This window comes from Oncorhynchus mykiss, chromosome 12 (assembly GCF_057628025.1).
Source record: "Oncorhynchus mykiss isolate SJ-2025 chromosome 12, ASM5762802v1, whole genome shotgun sequence".
NCBI classification, from domain to species: Eukaryota; Metazoa; Chordata; class Actinopteri; order Salmoniformes; family Salmonidae; genus Oncorhynchus; species Oncorhynchus mykiss.
The window spans coordinates 19760354-19783686 of record NC_143033.1 but is presented as its reverse complement, the minus strand read 5'-3'; the positions used below and the strand labels follow the sequence as shown (position 1 = coordinate 19783686).

At 40.4% G+C, this 23333-nt stretch overlaps 3 protein-coding genes and 1 long non-coding RNA gene across 8 annotated transcripts; 2 read left to right on the top strand and 2 right to left on the bottom strand.

Moving 5' to 3' along the window:
• Window positions 1-1125: 1125 nt before the first annotated feature.
• Window positions 1126-10513, bottom strand: LOC110537131 (glycerol-3-phosphate acyltransferase 3). Of its 4 annotated transcripts, none has more exons than XM_090191951.1 (14): window positions 10406-10513; window positions 9619-9737; window positions 9114-9312; window positions 8653-8725; window positions 6614-6908; window positions 6348-6422; window positions 6070-6159; window positions 5870-5963; window positions 5636-5751; window positions 5340-5395; window positions 4938-5023; window positions 4431-4559; window positions 4164-4243; window positions 1126-2736 (listed from the first exon to the last, which is right to left on the bottom strand). In XM_090191951.1, exons 3-14 carry the CDS (start codon window positions 9279-9281, stop codon window positions 2604-2606), a joined length of 1395 nt encoding a protein of 464 aa, XP_090048077.1. In that variant the 5' UTR covers window positions 9282-9312; window positions 9619-9737; window positions 10406-10513; the 3' UTR covers window positions 1126-2603. The 4 variants fall into 4 exon arrangements, with proteins under 4 accessions (XP_090048077.1, XP_090048076.1, XP_036793013.2 ...); XM_090191950.1 differs by having other exon boundaries at window positions 10134-10424; XM_036937118.2 differs by lacking the exon at window positions 10406-10513 and adding an exon at window positions 10095-10372.
• On the top strand, window positions 10384-15437 carry LOC110537132 (abraxas 1, BRCA1 A complex subunit). Its single transcript, XM_021622934.3, has 9 exons — window positions 10384-11011; window positions 11172-11262; window positions 11346-11382; window positions 11526-11592; window positions 11774-11970; window positions 13076-13195; window positions 13303-13387; window positions 13495-13603; window positions 13689-15437. Exons 1-9 carry the CDS (start codon window positions 10925-10927, stop codon window positions 14108-14110), a joined length of 1215 nt encoding a protein of 404 aa, XP_021478609.2. The 5' UTR covers window positions 10384-10924; the 3' UTR covers window positions 14111-15437.
• LOC149979094 (uncharacterized) lies at window positions 13649-15947 on the bottom strand. The gene is made up of 3 exons (XR_016484923.1): window positions 15632-15947; window positions 14862-14913; window positions 13649-14603 (listed from the first exon to the last, which is right to left on the bottom strand). It is a non-coding gene; the product is annotated as an uncharacterized LOC149979094 (long non-coding RNA).
• Window positions 15482-20960, top strand: LOC110537133 (helicase POLQ-like). 2 transcript variants are annotated; one of them, XM_090191952.1, is made up of 3 exons: window positions 15482-15610; window positions 20068-20181; window positions 20394-20960. In XM_090191952.1, the coding sequence occupies exons 1-3, from the start codon at window positions 15521-15523 to the stop codon at window positions 20532-20534; spliced, it is 345 nt and encodes a 114-aa protein (XP_090048078.1). In that variant the 5' UTR covers window positions 15482-15520; the 3' UTR covers window positions 20535-20960. The 2 variants fall into 2 exon arrangements, with proteins under 2 accessions (XP_090048078.1, XP_090048079.1); XM_090191953.1 differs by lacking the exon at window positions 15482-15610 and adding an exon at window positions 15735-15891.
• The last annotated feature ends 2373 nt before the right edge of the window (window positions 20961-23333 follow it).

Here is a 23333-nt window from a genome sequence, read left to right as displayed (position 1 = left end):
CATGATTGTTAATTGTTTGCAAACACTGACTCCTAGTGTTTCATTTACGACAGTACAAGCAGAATTTGAAAACTACTGAACAAAATTACAAATGTAACATGCAACAATTTCAACAATTTCACTGAGTTACAATTCATATAATGAAATCAGTCAATTTAAATAAATTCATTAGGCACTAATCTATGGATTTCATATGACTGGAAAATATAGATATGCATCTGTTGGTCACAGATATCTTTAAAAAAAAGTAGGGGTGTGGAAGAGAAAACCAGTCAGTGCAGCGCGACACATCTCCTTGCATTGAGTTGATCAGGCTGTTGATTGGGGCCTGTGGAATGTTGTCCCATTCCTCTTCAATGGCGGTGCGAAGTTGCTGGATATTGGCAGGAACTGGAACACGCTGTCGTACGCGTCGATCCAGAGCATCACAAACATGCTCAATGGGTGACATGTCTGGTGAGTATGCAGGCAATGAAAGACCTGGGAAGGTTTCAGCTTCTAGGAATTGTGTACAGATCCTTGTGACATGGGGCTGTGCATTACAACGCTGAAACATGAGGTGATGGTGGCAGATGAATGGCACAGCAATGGGCCTTAGGATCTTGTCACGGTATCACTGTGCATTCAAATTGTCATTGATAAAATGCAATTGTGTTCATTGTCTGTAGCTTATGCCTACCCATACCATAACCCCACAGCCACCATGGGGCACTCTGTTCACAACGTGACATCAGCAAACCGCTTACCCACAAGACTCCATATATGTGGTCTGTGGTTGAGGCCGGTTGGACGTACTGCCAAATTCTCTAAAATTACATTAGAGACGGCTTATGTTAGAGAAATGACCATTACATTATCTGGCAACAGCTCTGGTGGACATTCCTGCAGTCGGTGTGCCAATTGCATGCTCCTTCAAAACTTGATACATCTGTGGCATTGTGTTGGTTGACAAAACAGCACATTTTAGAGTGGCCTTTTATTGTCCCCAGCACAAGGTGCACCTGTATAATGATAATGCTGATTAATCAGCTTCTTGATATGCCACAACTGTCAGCAGAAATGCTCACTAACGGGAATGTAAACAAATATGTGCACAAAAATTTAGAGAAATAAGCTTCATGTGTGTATGGAACATTTCTGGAATATTTTATTTCAGCTCATGAAACGTTGTATAAACACTTTACATGTTGCGTTTATATTTTTGTTCAGTATAGGTCCAGAGACAACTTCTAATTAGCCTCTATAGGCAGCAGGTAGCCCAGCGTTTAAAAGCGTTTGGCCAGTAACCGAGCCGAATATGTGCAAAATCTGTCGATGTGCCCTTGAGCAAGGCACTTAACCTTAACTGCTCCTGTAAGTCGCTCTGGATAAGAGCATCTGCTAAATGACTAACATGTACATGTCAAATAGGCATTTCCATATTCTTTATACCTATACATCTACCCTCTCAGATCTGCATAAGTGGCTAAGGGTTAGAGCAGGGCAAGTGGTTTTATATTTCATAACATTTAAATGATGTAAATAATTAACAATAAACCCCCAGTCTTTGTTTTGGACTTTGATCAAAGCACCTTCAAACATGACCATGGGTGAACAGTATACACTGAGTGAACAAACATTATGAGTACCTTCCTAATATTGAGTTGTGTCCCCCACCCCAACCCCTTTGCCCTTAGAGCAGACTCAATTTGTCGGTGCATGGACTCTACAGGATGTCAAAAGCGTTCCACAGGGATGCTGGCCCATGTTGACTCCAATGCTTCCCACAGATGTGTCAAGTTGGCTGGATATCCTTTTGGTGGTGGATCATTCTTAATACACACGGGAAACTGTTGAAAAACCCAGCAGCGTCACAGTTCTTGACACAAACCGGTGCGCCTGGCACCTACTACCATACCTTGTTCAAAGGCACTTCAATATTTTGTCTTGCCCATTCACCCTCTGAATGGCACACACACACAATCCATGTCTCAAGAATTAAAAATGCTTCTTTAACCTGTCTTCTCCCCTTCATCTACACAGATTGAAGTGGATTTAACAAGTGACATCAATAAGGGATCATAGTTTTCACCTGGTCAGTCAGTCTATGTCATGGAAAGAGCAGATGTCCTTAATGTTTTGTACACTCAGTGTATATTGTAGGGGGCTATTTAGGGTAAGGAGTTGCATTGTAAGGAGCATATCGTAACATAAGAAAGAAAATTGCACAAATGAATACTAATACCAGAACAAATTCTGTGTCAACGTAAACACATTCTTGAATAATGTTAAGTTTAGTGCAATCTGAAAACGTAGTATTACTGTAACATTATCAGAGATAATTTAATATCATACAGATTAGTACTACTTGCAGTTAAGTTTGATATGTTTAAGTTTCTATAAAACAATTCTTTAAAAAAAAGGCATTTCATGCATTAAAAACGGATAAACTATATGTTGCGTATCAGAGTCTGATACCACACAATTATAATGAATCCGTGTATTCAATAACAAAGGCCAATGATTTGGAATTACTTCAGTCCGTATGCATTGTAGTATGTAAAATACTTTGAAGTTATCGCCCACTGTCAGAGATTGTCCAGTGTTAATTCCAATGTCATTCATTAGCTCTTGGTGCTCTCTGTGTGAGGCTCTTGTGAGTTTCTAGCTTTCTTTCCCACAACCATACTGCTGTACATCTTCTGTTGATGCTCTTTAAATTCTTCTTTCACCTTGTCTCTCTTCAAGCTCCCATCCCTGTAGAGAGAGAGTCAGACGTTCTACAGTTGCCATGGCGCCCTTTTGGCAGCCTTGGCAGAGAGCTCCTGTATATTTAGTAAATATTTCATAAATGTATGTTTTTTAAATTTTTGTTTTTGAATAGCCAAACGAGTATAGATTTAGTCTGAATTACATCTTACTTGTTTCCTGCCCGAGAATGAACAGCAAAACAGCTTTTAAAAATCAGCTATTTTGACTTGAATTTGGTCGGCCTACATTGGAATGTTTCTACGGTCTCCTTGATCCAAGACTACAATGCAGTGCTGAGTTGGCAGTGAGGAATTCATTGCTCAAGAGCATTCCTTCAAAGTTGAGTATACTATATCCTGAGTGAGTGCATGGGAAGATAAAAAACCAACGGCAGTGTCCTACAGCACGGAGAAGACGCAGAAGGCAAGACACCCAGCTTCAGGTACCTGCCCCCGGACGACCTGATTTGGCTGCTCAGCTCTCCCTGTTGACCACCTGCACCTCCCTCTGTTCAAGCCTTGTGCTATTGACTGTCACTCCATCTGTTGGAGGTTTGAAGTAGCCTACCCAGAACTTGAAGTACGCTACTCAGAACATTGAAGTAGCTTACCCAGAACTTGAAGTAAGTTACTCAGAACATTGAAGTAGCTTACTCAGAACATTGAAGTAGCCTACTCAGAACTTTGTAGTCCAGACCTATACTCATGTCATTCAGTTTTTCTTATTGATGTTTGTTTTGCTTTTTAAGCACCTCGAGATATGTTTACTTCCATGTGCTGTGTACTGCAATTCAGACTTTAGCTGCGGCCTACTTGTTCATTTATTTTTTATTTCACCTTTATTTAACCAGGTAGGCCAGTTGAGAACAAGTTCTCATTTACAACTGCGACCTGGCCAAGATAAAGCAAAGCAGCTCGACACATACAACAACACAGAGTTACACATGGAATAAACAAACATACAATCAATAATACATTAGGAAAATATATATACAGCATGTGCAAATGAGGTAGGATAAGAGAGGTAAGGCAATAAATAGGCCATGGTACCGAAGTAATTACAATGTACCAATTAAACACTGGATTGGTAGGATGTGTAGAGGATGAATGTGCAAGTTGAGATACTGGGGTGCAAAGAGGCAAGATAAATAAATAAATATAGTACGGGGATGAGGTAGATTGGATGGGCTATTTACAGATGAACTATGTACAGGTGCAGTGATCTGTGAGCTGCTCTGACAGCTGGTGCTTAAAGCTAGTGAGGGAGGTAAGAGTCTCCAGCTTCTAACTAGTAACACATTATTATAGAACAGTATGGTTCCCAGCACATTTTCTTTTGATCACAGAACTCTATTATGTCAGAATGACATGTTTTAAAGGATCTTTAGTGAGAATAAAGCAGTGAAAAATAAAGTTTGCTGAGGGTTTCCTTACCATGCCATGTCCAACAGCCCTCCCTGATGTGCAATAGCAGACTTCACTCGGTTGGCAAACTTGGTAGCATCTTCCCCTTCCTATTCAAAGCGGTAATGAAGAAGGATATCATTAAAAAAATATATATATACAGAGGAGTCTATCGTCCTGGGGGTAAGAGGAGTGTGCACTCTATAAAGGTTTGGGAATAAAACACAACATAAGGTCTGACCAGTTGATCATGGGAGGGAGTAGCAGTAATACCGTATATAGACTGTGACAACCTACCTGTCTGGTCATTGGGGGCAGGTACCACACATTGACCACGATGGCCCAGCTGGTCATCATTCTGAGTAGGTAGCTCACCATGTTGTACTTGGCACTGTTCCAGAAGGCATCTCCAAAGCGTGGGTCATACTAACAGGGAAGGAGATCCAAACGTATATTCATCAAAAGCACAGGAGATTGGTGGCACCTTAATTGGGGAGAACGGGCTCGTGGTAATGACTGGAGCGGAATTAGTGGAATGGTTTCCAGGTGTTTGATGCCATTCCATTTGCTCCGTTCCGGACAATATTATGAGCTGTTCTCCCCTCAGCCTCCACTGATCAAAAGGCTTTTACATGGAAATGAAATAAAAAAATAGCCGACAAGGTCAACACATAACAAGTGAAGGTCAATATGTAACAATGTTTAATGTCATACAGTAACTGCCGATTGATGACAGAGCCAGGGTTAGAACACAAGAGAGGCATTTCAGACAATGGACAATTTACTGAAGACTGCAGAGAGTACCTTGATTGCAACTGGGTATATTGTCCCTCCAATCTCAAAGCTTCCCTTCTTGAACATCATGACTGATGTGTTGTTGATGCAGGTTCCTGCAGGAGATAAAAAGGTCACGAGACCACCACAACCACAAACTTCCAGGAGCATTGGAGTCAATTGCATTTCAATTCAAGTCAATTCAGGAAGTAGACTGACATTTTATCAGAAAAATTGTATACGAGTTGACTTTATGGATTGACTGAAATTAAATGGAATTGACCCCAACTACACCTTCCAGACAGCAGATAAAGGTGGACGAGACACCTAATATAAAGACTACAATAAAGTCCTAGTATAAAGACTACAATAAAATCATAGTATAAGGTCTACAATAAAGTATAAAGACTACAATAAAGTATAAAGACTTACCCTCTGGGAAAATCAAAATGGGTAGATTGCGCTTCGCTGCAACATGAGCCCTCAATCTAGAAGAGGATGGAGGGAGGGAGATCAATAACCAGGACAAAACTAATCACGATGAAAACAATACAATGTATGAGGAGATTGAGTGGCAGTAATGGTAATGTATATCGTTATACAAGCAATAAATTGACATTGGCAAGCAATTTATTCACTTCACAGAAGACAACTGAGTAAATGTATAGATGAAAAAGACATACTAAATGCATCTCCTGACATCTTTTCCCATTTACTTGCTGTCTCACCTACTGGTAACAGCATGCCGGTCTCTCATCTCCGACCTCTCAAACCACACATGGGGGCAGGACCTCACCATTGATCTCTGGATGACCCCCATCAGCCCACTGTGACTTTGACCCACCTGGGAATAAACCCGGACACAGTGAGCATGACAACTCTAGTCTGCTGAGAACCAAAAGTGATGTATACAATATCAAAAATCAGTGATATGTTGACACAGCCATGTTCATGTTACCCACCATAGCGTAGCATCCATCATTGGCCAAAATGACAATGTCAATAGGTGAGGTGTGGTTTGCTACGCATATTCCTCCTTTTTGTGGTTTATTATTTCTGTAACAAATAAGTATTTATTTCAATGACATCATGACATTGAAAACATTGATACTAATATTACTTCCTAAATGTTTATTTTAGGTAGGTTGGGCTGTATACTAACTTGTTGTGGTATTGGATGGTGGCAGAGAGGCCTCTGGCACAGATCCTATAGCACATCAGATGGACTAACTCACTGAGCCAGTTCTTCACTCTAGAACACAAGAGCAAAGTACAGTAACAGCCAGGGAAATTCTATTCTCTCAAGCCGTATATCAACTCTCGAGCTAGCTAGCTGTTATAAGAGATAGGAACATTGAATGTTCCTATCAATGTTCCTATCACCACAGTTTATAAACGTTGTAAAACATTCTTTAAAACCTTCGTTGTGTACATCGTTACCTCCTGTTAGGTAGAAACCCCACCAAAGTTGTCCCGATCACCAGCCAGCTAATCCCTATGATTGCCAGGGTTATCCTGGAAGTACGAACAAAACAAATGTAAAAAATAAAATAACATTCAAATTGTGTTTAATAATAATAATATTAGTAGTAATAATTGCACTCTATCCAATAAATCCACATCAGTAGACAGAAACTGAAGTGAACAAATGGGCTATTGATTGGTCTGAGATGGATAGAGTTAAGGGGAGGTGTGGTCAGACCCACCTGAGAGGGAAAAGGACACAGTAACGTATGATCACGCCCAGGCCCCAGATGATGGTGAGGCGCAGGCTGATGTAGTGAAAGTTGTGGTTGGTGCGGGTCAGGAGGTTCCAGGAGACCAGCTCCTCAGAGGAGAAGCGCTGAGTGACCTGGTCATCCACGATGCTCTCCAGGCCCTTTCTGTAGAAGTAGAATGAGTCGCTCAGCGCAAACTCTCCCCTCGATATGGACTGGGTACGATACCGACGCAGCTCCCCCATCTCCTGTTCCATAGAGCCACCCTCCCTCTGGATGAGTCCTGGGAAGAGAAGAGAGGAACAGCACAGATAAATCACTGAGTGGGTAGCATAGTCAGAGATTTTCAGATGTAGGACATTAAATATGATGGAAAAGTCTGTAGAGTGGGGGATGTATAAGAAGGATTGTATGTATAGAGTAAAATATACACCTACTAATTGAGGCACTGTATCTACCTGTATCTGTGCTCTTCCTCTATTGGTATAAAGAGATCCCAGAGAAGGAAATGCCGATGAGGAATGCGATGGGAAGACTGTTGTGGCATAGCCTATCAGTACCAGGTACCAGTGAGAGCACTGAGCTTGCATTCCTTTTCTCTGTACTCAGCATTGATGTACTGTATTTTACCCAGTTCCAGTAAAACATGAATACTTTTCTAATAACTTACTGGTTAACAATTTGCTTGTGTCATGATTATACAGTAATATATGCTTTAGTATTATATTCACAGAAGAAGAGTTTTAGACAAAAGCATGGTGGGTTTTGTCATCTCTGCTGCTGAATGGTTTGCTAAATCTTATTGCATAATAACATTGCATTGACTTGACCTTTTTGTCCTTGCATACAAAAAAAAATGTCATTTTTTAAGTTTCCTGTCAACCCTGATTTAGAATGCCAATGTTTCTGTGATACAAACATGATTGAGTATTAATTCAACAACATAGGGTAGGATTGCAGATAGACAACTTAGAGACACCACAAAAAGTCCCCAGTATAAATCCAATCTTCTGGAATATTCAAGGCAGTTCAAAATAGAATATGATATACATGTCTAATAAGTATCAAATTTAACTCAACATAGCTCCACTGAAGACGGTGACGTGACGTCTTTCAAACGTTGTACAGTATATTTCCAGGAAGAGAAGATGAAGGGGGCATACAGTATTTCACAGCATGGGTTGAGGGTTAAGCTACACATAGAGAGTCCGTTTTCTGCCTGAAGTTATGCAATCCTCTATTGCATCATCAGAGTGGGACACAGCTGCTCCACTCCGCACGGTTTCCACTAGCTTCCATATCCCCAAAGTCAGATTCCATAGCCACAAAGTAAAACTTATGCTTTTTGGTCTTCATTTAAGGTTAGGGTTAGGTGTAAGGTTAGCGGTGTGGTTAAGGTTAGGGTTAAGGTTACCTTTAAAATATACTTTTAAGAAGACAAATTATAGAAATGGGCAGACTTTATTTATGTTATTGTGGGTATAGAAGCTCGTGATGATCACTCCGCAACCCCACATCAGCTGAGCTGACCAATCATAAGCTGACCAATCATAAGGCACCACACTGACACACAGTCACATGTACAGGGTCTACTCTACTCCTTCCAGATAGAGCTGAATTCAACTCCTCATACTACAGAACAATATGCTCTAAGAACAGAACCAAGGTCTCTACATGCCAATGGGATGTTTGAAATGCAGTTCTGCTGAATTCAAATATTTCTCCTATAGACCATCAGAACTCAACTCAACTTACTGAATGTATTATTACTATGTAATTAGCCTAATAATTATCACAGGGCATTCATATTTCAGTTAGGGGCAAATACAAACTAAAGAGTATTGATTCAAATGGTATCATTCAGCATAGGAACCATAGAAAATAATTGCTTAGCACAAAAGTTAATGAAGAAAATAAAGAATAGGCTACAGTTTGATAGTCATCCACAATAAGTTACACAGACAGGGTCCCTCCAGACCTCAGCATGAACTCATTCATCGATGGGTAGTGAGTGTAATGTCACTCACCATTGGGTAGCGGAGCAGGCACTGGCAGAGTGGGTCGATCCCTGTGTCCTCTCTGGATCCGCAGGGTGGCCCACTGCCCATAGAACAGAGTTATTTTCAGCTGACCTCACACACAATGCTTTCTACATACTGCATCTTGCCCAACTGCCCCGCGTTCCCCGCATTGAACATTAACTATGTCAGTCTGTTCTAAGGGGTCAGGGGGAAACATGAATACAGTATACAGAGCACAATATCCTACATATAGTAGTGAATATAAATCAATTAATATCCGATTAATGCATTTATACAAAAAATATTTATCTTTTCATAAATCATCTGTTCAGAAAAAGAATAATAGATGCTATATTAGATGCTATATGAGGTTATGCTTCAATAAAATGTTTCAGAATAAAATAAGAAATAGTGAGCTATTCCTGAAATTTCTGAATTTGAGTTCTTCCAGAACTTCCAGCAGTTACCTCCAATATCTTGACCAGAATCTGAATATAGACCGAAGTGACCCCCAGGGAGAGGCCAAACATAGCAGGTATCATGATGAGCCCAATCGTCACGGAGAACCACACCTGCAGCAACAAAGTCGTTATACTCCACAGGTCATCCATCCCTCCCTCACAGAGATCTGTCATCCACTGGTATGGCACATAGGGTTCAAGTTATCTACAGAAGAGAGACATAACGTTTATTAGCTATTCATTCCAAATAAGCATTATATTTTGTTTTTATAATAGAGGAGGCTGAATTCATATATTTGACTTGGGTCTAGCTAGGTAGTTAGCTATGTAAAGTTAGCTAGGTAAACAGGATCTGAAACGGGATATGAACACCGAAATAGCCTAGCTAACTAATATACAGCCAAGCCGAGAAGAGAAGCACTAGAAATAGCTTACATTATTGGGCATACCATATCCGAGGAAGACTGCAGAACATGAAATGTTTCCAAATGTATTAAAGAGAAATAGTAACCTGAAGACCTCTTCGTTGTCTTAACGAGTTTTCCATTCTTCTGTACCTCGCTGTAGCGGTAGTGGTTGCAGGTTGCAACCCAACAGTGTAGTCAGCCACAGGACAGTGCGCAAGATCTGCTGTAAAAATAAAACCAGGACGTCACTAGTTACCAAATTCACAAAGTCATAAACCGCGCCTATTTCTACAATACAATGCATCTTCTCAGTGGTGAAAAAAGTACCCCATTTTCATAATTGAGTAAAAGTAAAGATATCTTAATAGAAAATAACTCAAGTAACAGTGAAAGTCACCCAGTAAAATAATACTCGAGTAAAAGTCTAAAAGTATTTGGTTTTAAATATACTGTAATGAAACAGCAGGGAGCAGATGCGGCAGGGTCGATTTCGGCGCTTATAAACCCAGGGTCGTTACAATACTTAAGTATTAAAAGTAAATGTCATTGCTAAAATATACTTAGGGAAAAGTATAAATACATTTCAAATTCCTGATATAAAGCAAACCAGATGGCATACTTTTCTTGTTTAAAAAAAAAAATGTTTACGGATAGCCAGGGGCACTCTCCTAAACATAATTTACAAACTAAGCATTTGTGTTAGTGAGTCCGCCAGATTAGAGGCAGTAGGGTTGACCAGGGTTGTTGATTCGTGTGTGAATCGCGTGTGAATCGCGTGTGAAAAAGTTCAGCTTTCGTGCATATTCAGCTGCGCAGAAAAAGCGATGCGTCTGCAATTGCAGGTAGCGCTGTTTTTACGCAATCGTAACACCAAATATATTTATAACTAACCCGAGATAGTTTATCCTGTGACGTTTACAGTGGGAGGAAATGAAGCATTAGTGGGCAGAACAAGCAAGGAGGTGGGCAAAGCCAAGCACGAGCTAGCGAGATCCTATTGGCATATATTTAAGTTAGGGAGCGTATTCGCAATGAAAAGGGCGTGTGCATTAACGCAATTCGACAAATGCACTCCTTCTAAACAACGCCATTTTTTAAAACTTTGGCAAAGCGTCAAGTGTATTCAACTTAGTGCACTGTGTTCGTAACAGATTGTAGTTTTGGGAACAGAACAATGTATTGGAGATCAGATGTTTCATCGATGATAAAATTAGCAGAATGTCAGTCCAGTTTCACCTAGTCACATCCTCTCCCACTACCCGCGACTGAACTTCCTCTCACGACCATATTTGGTGGTGAGAAAACGTTCTAAACGGATGCTTCAGCTTTATAGCCCCTGTGACGTGTCTGGGTTACTCCTTATGTTTGTGTGGTAACACTATTGATGTTGTCTTTCTGACAAAAAGAAGCATGGAGGACTCAAACTCTTATATTCGCGTCTCCGGATTTGTTCTTGGTTCATTGATGTTTCAGCACTTGAACAGTGATTCTGATGTGGTAAGTAGTTGGCTAGATCGCTAGCTAACTAGCTACGTTAGCCAGTTGGCTAACACCACAACAGATAGGTCTGACCAAATAGCTTACTCATTAAAATACTAGTTATTTTATTAAACTGACCGTATACATGTATGTAACGTTACCTCATAACATTTTGCAGGAAGGTCTCATTCTCGGGGAGACCAAAGCTGAAGAGCGAAGCAACATCACTGACTCTCAAATCGACAACATACAGTTTGAGCATACAATAAGTGAGTCATCAGCTGTGTACTTACATTTTATAATATAATCTTGGTGTGTACTGACTGTTGTCTCACCCTGCTTTCTGTTCCAGACATTCAGAAACACATATCATGTCGCAAGCTCAATAGGTAAACTGCAGAGACTAAAGGTTTCTTAAAATTGTGATTCAGCTGTGTGTGTAACTATTTCAACAGTATATCACTTACTATCATAGATAATTTCTGGAAGCATGTCACTTAAACAAATCTATTTTTTTCTCCTCCTCCCTTAGCTTCTATAATAGAATAGGGGAGGTGAACCAGGATGAAATAAGGCACATTTTATCCAATTATAAGGAGGTAAGTGGAAGAAGATAGCATGGTAATATTGATGTCACAGATGGTGGTATTGCAACTGTCCAGGGAGTAAAGGAACCTGTGCCATTAGGCAAGTTGTTTTCATTTCTTTCCTATCTTGTTTGATAGCCAACAAAGCACACTTTTATTCACCCTCTTTCTTCTATTTGACTTTCCTATCCAGGAGAATGTGATTGGTTGGTATAAACAGCGGAGAAACACAGATCAACAAATTACCTTCAGAGAGCAAGTAGTCCACGAGAACCTGAAGAGAGCACTCTCCAATCACGAGCTGATCTTTCTGCTACTGACACCCAGTGAGATCACAACATCAGGCTCCACTCACAAACTGGAGTATGCAGTTTTCAGATCACATGGCAGGTCAGTACATTCACATTTTGATGGCCTTCACACTGTTTTGAATCAAATTGTGTTGCACTGTGAGTAGTCTATCACTGCCTTCACTAAAAACAGATATGTTCAGTATGGCTTTCTGCTTAGCTCAACCCTTAGTCAGCTCTAGCTTAAGCGGTTAAAAAAATGTGTGTGTATATATATATGTATATATGTGTATATATATATATATATATATATATATATATATATATATATATATATATATATATATATATATATATATATATATATATATATATATATATATATATATATATATATATATTTCTACACCGAGTACAAAACATTTGGAACATATTCCTAATATTGAGTTGCACCCCCTTTGCTCTCGGAACAACCTCAATTACTCGGGGCATTGACTCTACAAGGTGTCAAGCGTTCCACAGGGTTGCTGGCCCATGTTGATTCCAATGCTTCACATAGTTGGCTGGATGTCCTTTAGGTGGTGGAATATTCTTAATACACACAGGAAACTGTTATGTGGAAAACCCAGCAGTGTTGCAGTTCTTGACACTCAAACTGGTGTGACTGGCACCAACTACCATACCCTGTTCAAAGGCACTTCAATCTTTTGTCTTGCCTATTCACCCTCTGAATGGCACACATACACAATCCATTTCTCTATTGTATCAAGGCTAAAAAAAATCTATCTTTAACACGTCTCCTCCCCTTCATCTACACTGATAGAAGTGGATTTAACAAGTGACATCAATAAGGGATCATGGCCTTCACCTGGCCTCCCGGGTGGCACAGCGGTCTAAGACAGTGCTAGAGGCATCACTACAGACCCTGGTTCATTCCCAGGCTGTGTCACAACCGTCCGTGATGGGGAGTTACATAGGGCTGCACACAATTGGCCCAGCATCGTCCGGGTTTGGGGAGGTTTTGTCCTTCCTTGTAAATAAGAATTTGTTCTTAAATTACTTGCCTAGTTAAATAAAATGGAGTCATCAGGTATTCCTAATGTCTTGTATACTGTAGTTTTATCCTTGTTTTTTTACTCTTGCTGTACAGTCCTTGGATTTAAAGCACCTTTCAAGAAATCCCATTTTTTTAAATGTATTATTAGTCAGTATTGCAGTGTACCTGTCCTGGTCAACAACCTGGGTTTGTTGGAAGAGCAGGACTACTGGAGACTCTCTGCATCTTGTTCATCAGTCAACTACAACCATGCTGTTATGAAACACAGGTACTACTACTGGGCCTCAGCACTGGGCACTATTGACTTTGAAAAATGTAATATGTGTGTTTGTCTGGTACCTGTATGACTAGTCTTACACTTTTTGCCCTGTGTAGATCTAAATTCTTCTCCTCCGATGGATCTCTGCATGAGGTGGATGAGATTAATGACATGAACAACTCCTTGCAGGGTGAACTGAAGGTAAGTTGAATTGATGGCAAGAGAAATGTAAAAACACGTACAAAAGACTGTACAGTACAACCTTTGGTAAACATGGTGTCACCTGGGATTTGTTTTTCTTTTCACAGATGGCATGTAAGAAAGTGGAGGAGAGTGAACGATTGGTCGAGAAGCTGCTTGCAGACGTTTCTGATCTAAGAAGGATGGTCAATGATAGGAAACAAGAGCTGGGAGAAAGTATAACATTTGTTTCTATTGATGAATCAGTCTTGATTTATTCTCTTGTGTGTATTAAACATTTTATTTACATTTGTGTTTCCAGTCTCAGCAGATGGAGCCTCCACCCCAGCACAGCCCCAGGAGAATGTGCTGCTCTGTGAGGTCATCAAAACACTATTTCCTGGGGCATCTCTACTCCAAACGCAGGCTCTAAACTTCCAGGGGTTTCCATTGCCTGAGTTCTGCTGCAGCACTGACCATGGCATAGACATTGCTACAACACTGCCTTTGATCCTGAGTCATACACTCCCTAAAGCCAGGAAGGGGAGGCTTGGGAGAGGTGGAGGTACATCCTGGAGAAAACGTCCCCTTCGTGAATCATCTGAGGTGCCCAAGAGGAGGAAAGGCATGCTGGAGGAGACTGAGGAGTCTTTGTCAGTCAGTGGGTCCGAGACCGAGGAGGATTTGATCCCAGCCAATCAGAACGGAAATGATTTAGATGTGTCCAATTCCCCCGTCTTCTGAGGACCATATGGACCGCTCAAGAATAGTCACTTTGCATTAAATGTCACTGTGTATGGATTATAGGAAATTCTGTGACATTCCCCTGTAACAGTCCTCCATCAATAACTGAAACTTGATGTTTGCAGGGATGCCTTCAATTAGCTTATTTTTAGGGGCAACATGTTTTATTTAGAAGTGACTGTCCAAGTTATTGATTATAATAACTTTAGTTTATCAACATTTTTTTTATATTCAAGCTGTTATTGAACTTGTACATAATTACATAAAATTATTTTCACATGTAGTGAGTTACGATTATTGGTATCATGGCTCAACCCAAGCATAGCAGCTCAGACTAGATTAACAAGCAATATTCTACATTAAGAATTATTTTAATACAATTATTACAGTATATATGCTACACTAGTTCCCCAATACAGGCTGACACAGTTACTCCAAGTGCTGGTTGACGAAGGTGTTTGTATCTTTCATAATGTGGGTCCAGACATGAATCCTGCGGAGGAAAATATTATGAGTATTTATTATAGAAAGGCCTAAACGATCAAAACATGGTCATTTTGAGCTATAGGTCTGTAGCGCACAATGTCATCAGTACCCTCTAGTAAGTAGTGCTGGTGCATTTGCAAAGAGAAACTATCACAGAGCAACCTCAAGGCTTAATGCTGCTGACCCAAGAGTATTGGATCATATGATATTCTGTCCCAAGACCAGTCAATGAGTCAATAATAAAGTGAGTGATTTGATGATTTACCCATAGCTTTCTTTATGGCTTTGGAAATCTCCCTCTGTTTCTTACCACATTCCTGGAAAGGAATAACGCCTTGTTAAAATGACATGACAGCCTCTGGTGATGTGATATGAACATGTTTAGCTTTATCTGACCAAGTTCTCACATGTTACATGCCTACTGTAAATTCTTCCTGTTTGGGGGTTTATATACAGGGATAGCAGCTATTGGAAAGAAGTTTGGATTATATGCATTTTGTAATGAAACATTGCTCAATTGCATCTCTGCTCATCAGTATGGTATTTATTATGTACTGTAGTCTGACAGACATGAACATTCTTGAAGTCCACTGTGATGTCACAGAATGTAGCCCTTCTGTGGTTGTTCATATGGATTCTCCATCCATAATGGTTGGGGAGATAAAAATGTACATGAAGTTATGTGAATCCATCCAACAATGTAGTTGCCATAGACGTTGTAAACAAATGAGACAGCTTCAAATCCTGTTTAAAACTTTAGTAATGTTCGTCATGTGGAATGTCACACCTTGAGCACTAAGAGTACATAAGAATCTAATTAAATTTGCATTTTCAAACGTCATCCGAAACCCAATTATTCCATCCATATAGTTTTTCTTTGTGCACTCTTCCTAGATGGATAGCTAGCTAATAGTAACGTTACATATGCAGATGAAATCGTTTACAATTTCATCGTTCTTCTGGACTACATTAGACGAGCCTGGGATACTTCTGAGACATTGTTATGCGATAAGAGTAAAGAAGACATTAGCTTACATCAAATAGAGTTTACTCTGGCCAGCTAGCTAGTATATTAGCCAGCAGATCCGACCCGTTTGCTTACATAGGGTCAGACGGCATTCCTGTGTAGATTAAGACACCGCGGAACTGGCAAAATATATGGTTTGGGAAATGTACATCAATCCAGGGATGACAAATGCTTTGTACTCCGAAATGTCTCATTATCCCAAATATTACAGCACTGGCTCTGTGGTTTCTTAATCTACACAGGAATGATGTCCGACCCCAATGCAGCTGTAAGTAAACGGGTAGATAGTTAGCTAGTTTATAGGACACGTGGCTAGTTAACGTTAGCTAGCAATGGATGGCATAGCTACAGTTAGAGGTTAGCCATTTGGCTAGCTAATACTAGGTTATCTTAATCATTACAAACGTCAGTATGATTGTGCTTTTGTCCCTAGCAATGAATTGTATACACAATAATAAAACTGCATTCTTATATTTGCCTTCAAGCCGTGAAATGTTTCATTATAAAGATCGGACAGCTAGCATTTTTAACCTGCTGTGTTAAAAACAACATTGACGTCACATCCTGATCAGTAGTTCCTCACAAAATTTATGGATTTCAAAGTGATAGTTTGTTAAATTTCCATATAACACATCTTAATATTTCCTTATAAGAAATATAATGAATCTAAAATATAAAAATATGGTACTGCAACTAAACTAATTGTATCACTGTCAATAGGTCGGAATAAATACAGTCTATTTACTCCACTGGACTCAATTTGAAGTTAGATTTATATATTTACTCGTCTCTGATGGGCTAATCCGTTAAATAAACGCATGTTTACTAGTAAAGCATTAGACAAATCTAAACGGATCCAACTCTAATTCATTACAATAGGTATGTGTTTCTAACATAAAATTCATTAAAAATCCTACAATGTCATTTTCTGGATTTTTTTTTCTCATTTTGTCTGTCATAGTTGAAGTGTACCTATGATGAAAATTACAGGCCTCATCTTTTTAAGTGGGAGAACTTGCACAATTGGTGGCTGACTAAATACTTTTTTGCCCCACTGTATATATACTGTATATTTGTTTTAAATGGAATACATAGGTGTACAGAGACCATTTATCAGCAACCATCACTCCTGTGTTCCAATGGCACGTTGTGTTAGCTAATCCAAGTTTATCATTTAAAAAGGCTAATTGATCATTAGAAAACCCTTTTGCAATTATGAGCACAGCTTAAAACTGTTGTTCTGATTTAAAGAAGAAATAAAACTGGCCTTGTTTAGACTAGTTGAGTATCTGGAGAGTCAGCATTTGTGGGTTCGATTACAAGCTCAAAATGGCCAGAAACAAAGGACTTTCTTCTGAAACTCGTCAGTCTATTCTTGTTCTTAGAAATTAAGGCTATTCCATGTGAGAAATTGGCAAGAAACGTTTTATCTTGTACAACGCTGTGTACTACTCCCTTCACAGAACAGAGCAAACTGGCTCTAACCAGAATAGAAAGAGGAGTGGGAGGCCACGTTGCACAACATAAAAAAAGCATCCCGGAGTCGCCTCTTCACTGTTGATGTTGAGACGGGTGTTTTGCAGGTACTATTTAATGAAGCTGCCAGTTGAGGACTTGAGGCGTCTGTTTCTCAAACTAGACACTCTAATGTACTTGTCCTCTTGCTCAGTTGTGCACCGGGGCCTCCCACTGCTCTTTCTATTCTGGTTATAGCCAGTGTGCGTTGTTCTGTGAAGGGAGTAGTACACAGCGTTGTACGAGATCTTCAGTTTCTTGGATTACATTAAGGGGAAACATTTTAATGGCTTGGAATGGCCTAGTCAAAGCCCAGACCTCAATCCAGTTGAGAATCTGTGGTAGGACTCAAAGATTGCTAGCGGAACTCATCCAACTTGAAGGAGCTGGAGCACTTTTGCCTTGAAGAATGTGCAAAAATCCCAGTGGCTAGATGTGCCAAGCTTATAGAGACATGCAGCTGTAATTGCTGCAAAAGGGAGCTCTACAAAATATTGACTTTGGGGGGTGAATAGTTATACACGCTCAAGTTATTTTTTGTTGTCTTATTTCTTGTTTGCTTCACAAAATATTTTGCATCTTCAAAGTGGTAGGCATGTTGTGTAAATCAAATGATACAACCCCCCCCCCCAAAAAAATACATTTTAATACCAGGTTGTAAGGCAACAAAATAGGAAAAATGCCAAGGAGGGTGAATACTTTCGCAAGCCACTGTATGTACAGGGTGTACCGGTACTGAGTCAATGTGTGAGAGTACAGGTTAGTCAATGTAATATGTACATGTATGTAGGGGTAAAGTGACTATGCATAGATAATAAACAGTGAGTAGCAGCAGTGTTAAAAAAGGGGGTCAATGCAAATTGTCCAGGTAGCCATTTGATTAGCTGTTCAGCAGTCTTATGTCTTGGGGGTAGAAGCTGTTTTAGACCTAGACTTGGTGCTCCGGCACCGGTGCCGTGCTGTAGCAGAGAGAACAGTCTATGACTAGAACGGCTGGAGTCTTTGACATTTTTAGGGCCTTTCTCTGACACCGCCTGGTATAGAGGTCCTGGATGGCAGGAAGCTTGGCCCCAGTGATGTACTGGGCAATACGCACTACCCTCTGTAGCGCCGTTCAGTCAGATGCCAAGGAGTTGCCATACCAGGCAGTGATGCAACCAGTCAGGATGCTCTCGATGGTGCAGCTGTAGAAATTTTTGAGAATCTGAGGACCCATGCCAAATCTTTTCAGTTTCCTGAGGGGGAATAGGTGTTGTTGTGCCCTCTTCACGACTGTCTTGGTGTGTTTTGGACCATGATAGTTTGTTGATGTGGACAACTTGGAACTTGAAGCTCTTGATCTGCTCCACTACATCCTCGTCAATGAAATGGGGGCGTGCTTTGGCCTCTCTTTCCTGTAGTCCACGATCATCTCCTTTGTCTTGATCACGTTGAGGGAGAGGTTGTTGTCTTGGCACCACACTCCCAGGTCTCTGACCTCCTCCCTATAGGCTGTGTCATCGTAGTGGTGATCAGGCCTACCACTGTAAACTTAATGATGGTGTTGGTATCATGCCTGGCCATGCAGTCGTGGGTGATCAGGGATTACAGGAGAGAACTAAGCACGCACCGCTGAGGGGCCCCTGTGTTGAGGATCAGCGTGGCACATGGTTGCCTACCCTTACCACCTGGGGGTGGTTTTTCCAACAATTGTTAACAGACAGATTATTTCACGTATCACACTATCACAATTCCAGTGGTCAGAAGTTTACATACACTATGTTGACTATGCCTTTAAACAACTTGGAAAATTCCAGAAAAGTATGTCATGGCGTTAGAAGCTTCTGATAGGGTAATTGACATCATTTGAATGCCACATCCGATGAGCGTCTGACTCTGTGTTGTAGGATTCAATCTTAGTCCTGTATTGACGCTTTGCCTATTTGATGGTTCGTCGGAGTGCTTGCATCTTGTTGAGTGCGGTCTTAGTGCCAGCATTGGTTTGTGATGGTAAATGGACAGCTACGAAAAAATATAGATGAAAACTCTCTTGGTATTTAGTGTGGTCTACAGCTTATCATGAGATACTCATACCGCAGGCAAGCAAAACTTTGAGACTTCTTTTAATATAAGATTTTGCGCACCAGCTGTTATTGACAAATAGACAGACCACCACCCCTTGTCTTACCAGAAGTAGCTGTTTTGTCTTGCCGATGCACAGAAAACCCATCCAACTGTATATTATCCATGTCGTCATTCAGCCACAACTCGGTGAAACATAAGATATTCATTTTTAATGTCCTGTTGGTAGGATAGTCTTGAAAGGTCCAGTTTATTCTCCAGTATTTGCACGGTGGCAAATAGGACGGGTGGTAGAGGCGGGTTACCCACTTGCCGCCAAATTCTCACAAGGCACCCGGATCTGTGTCCCCTGTATCGGCGTCTCTTCTTCTTGCGAATAACAAATTTGGGCCTGGTCTGGTATCAGCAGTAAATCCTTCGCTTCTGACTTATTAAAGAAAAAATCTTTCTCCAGTTCGATGCGAGTAGCTCTTTTTGGTCATAAGAATTGGTCATAAGAGACGGTGGCAGAAACATTTATGTACAAAATAAGTTACGAAAAAACATGCAAAATGGCACAATTGGTTAGGAGCCTGTAAAACGGCAGCCATGCCCTCCGGCGCCATTCTGATGTTTGGTATACTCAGTGAGTATGTCATTGGGGACCAGGCAAGCTAAATATAACTATCTTTGTCCCTCATGTCAGTGTTTCATAGAGGCACTCTGAAAATGGATCCATATCATATGCATGATCATCATAAGAACATTGAGATTTCACCTCAGTTTAACAGGGCTTGGGGTTACTGCAAACACTTCTTAGTACTAAGAATAGCTCTTTGTCTTCCATTTTGACCCCACTGATCTCACTGTGTCCTCTCTCTGTTATCAGGAGCTGGAGGAGTTCTGGCCCTTCAACGCTCTCCTGACTGAGCTGGCTCGCAGGCTGACCTACTGTGTCCAGGCCGAGCTCCTCCCTTTCATGGAGGTAGCGGGAGTCATGGAGGTCAGACGTTAAAAAAATCTCTATTCATTTTATTGCCATTATATCATCCTCAAAATGGTGACAATGTCCTACTTACCTGTCAACAAAACGCCCCAAAAAACATATCCACATCTTAGGTATCCAGTTATAAGAGCAATTGTCCTAGTCAAGGTATGCAGGCATTGTTCCAGAAGTATTTTTGCATGCTGTAACCCTTTATCTGCTTTTGACAGGGAAGAGCCAAGCAACTGTACAACGCTGGATATAAGACACTGGCTGACCTGGCCAACGCTGACCCAAACGTTCTTGTCAAGACTTTGGAGAACCTCTTCAAGAAACAAGCCAATCAGATTGTTGCTTCTGCAAAAGTATGACTGTTGTCAAATGCTTACACACACACACACACACACACACACACACACACACACAAACACACACACACACACACACACACACACACACACACACACAATTGCGCTGTTTACGTCCTAAATCCATATAGAATAAATAAAAACATTGAATATCGTAGAAAAAGGGATTGTGATGAGACGTGACGAGCATTTACTCTATGATCATTGTCCTTTTTTGAGGTCTTCCTTTGTTTCAGATGCTGTTGAATGAGAAAGCTGATGCACTTCAGGAGGAGGTGGATGACTTGTTAATGATGCCTCTTGATCTATTTGTAAATATGTTGCTGGGGTGGATTTATTTAGTAAACATGACTTTTATTTGGCCTTGTGTTTTAATATTGTTTGGTGTAACATATTGTTTATCAGAGTGTATTAAAACATAATGTGTTTTACCTGTCTATTTGTGGAAAAATCACCCTGATTAACTCTTTAGTTATATCACAGTTTATCTGTTGTCATCAACAACCGCTTAATTGCAGAGCGCCACATTCAAATAATATTACTAAAAATATTTATATTCATAAAATCACAAGTGCAATATTGCAAAACACAGCTTAGCATTTTGTTAATCCACCTGTCGTGTCAGATTTTGAAAATATGCTTTACAGCGAAAGCAATCCAAGCATGTGTGTAAGTTTATCGATCACTAGACAAAACATTATGAACACCTAGCATCAAAGTAGCTTGGTCACGAAAATCAGAAAAGCAATAAAAATTAATCGCTTACCTTTGATGATCTTTGGATGTTTTCACTCACGAGACTCCCAGTTACACAAATGTTCCTTTTGTTCCATAAATATAATTTTTATATCCAAAATACCTCCGTTTGTTTGGTGCGTTATGTTCAGAAATCCAAAGGCTCGAGCGGTCACGACAACGCAGACAAATTCCAAATAGTATCCGTAATGTCCACAGAAACATGTCAAAGGTTTTTTATAATCAATCCTCAGGTTGTTTTTAAAATATATAATCGATAATATATCAACCGGCACTGTCCTTTTCAGTAGGAGAGGGAGAGACGATGGCTGCCCAAGCTCTGTTGCGCAAGCAAAACTCATGCGAACACCTTATCTTTCTTGCTCATTTTTCAAAATAAAAGCCTGAAACAATGTCTAAAGATTGTTGACACCTTAAGGAAGCGATAGGAAAAGGAATCTGGTTTAAATCCCTTTAAATGGAGCGAAGGCAGGCTATGGAATATGGAGCTTTCAAAATAGAAGTCACTTCCTGGTTTGATTTTCCTCAGGTTTCACCTGCAATATCAGTTCTGTTATACTCACAGACAATATTTTGACCGTTTTGGAAACTTTAGAGTGTTTTCTATCCTAATCTGTCAATTATATGCATATTCTAGCATATGGGCCTAAGAAATAGGCTGTTTACATTGGGAACGTTATGTTTCCAAACATAAAAATAGTGCCCCCTAGCTGAAAGAGGTTAAAGCTGCAGTATGTAACTTTTTGGGAGACCTGACCAAATTCACATAGAAATGTGAGTTATAGATCTGTCATTCTCATTGAAAGCAAGTCTAAGAAGCGGTAGATGTTTGCAGACGACACAGCAGTAGTAGGCTTGATTACCAACAACGACGAGACAGCCTACACAGAGGAGGTGAGGGCTCTGGGAGTGTGGTGCCAGAAAAACAACCTCTCACTCAACGTCAACAAAACAAGAGGAGATGATCGTGGACTTCAGGAAACAGCAGAGGGAGCACCCCCCTATCCACATCGATGGGACAGCAGTGGAGAAGGTGGAAAGTTAAGTTCATCGGCGTACACATCACTGACAAACTGAAATGGTCCACCCACACAGACAGTGTGGTGAAGAAGGAGCAACAGTGCCTCTTCAACCTCCGGAGGCTGAAGAAATGTGGCTTGTCAGCTAAAACCCTCACAAACTTTTACAGATGCACAATTGACAGCATCCTTCTGGGCTGTATCACCACCTGGTATGGCAATTGCACCACCCACAACCGCAAGGCTCTCCAGAGGGTGGTGAAGTCTGCACAACGCATCACCGGGGGCAAACTACCTGCCCTCCAGAACACCTACAGCACCCGATGTCACAGGAAGGCCAAAAAGATCATCAGGACAACAACCACCCGAGCCACTGCCTGTTCACCCCGCTATCATCCAGAAGGTGAGGTCAGTACAGGTGCATCAAAGCGGGGACCAAGAGACTGAAAAACAGCTTCTATCTCAAGGCCATCAGACTGTTTAAATAGCCATCACTAGAGGATGCTGCCTATATACAGAGACTTGAAATCATTGGCCACTTTAATAAATGGAAATAATGTTTACATTTCGTGCATTACTCATCTCATATGGATATACTGCATTCTATATGTTTCTACTGTATCTTAGTCTATGCCGCTCTGACATTGTTTGTCCAAATATTTATATATTCTTAATTCCATTCCTTTACTTTACATTTGTGTATATTGGGTATATGTTGTGAAATTGTTAGATATAGTTCACAGAGATTTAGATGGTACAAGGACATTATACTTACTTGTTTTGTCACACTGATAATTAGAATTTTTGCATACAGGAAATGGCGCAGTGATGTCTGTGTAGTGCACCGATAACAATTTGCCATTCATTTTCTGTTTACTATTCTAATATAGAATTTTCAATAAGGCATTTTAGATTTTTATTTTAACATTGCAATTACATTGTGGCATGAATCATGCGCACTGTTAAGAAAAACAAATGCATTTATCATTTTCACATTCTTATTTAGCATCGCATTTTCAAACTGACA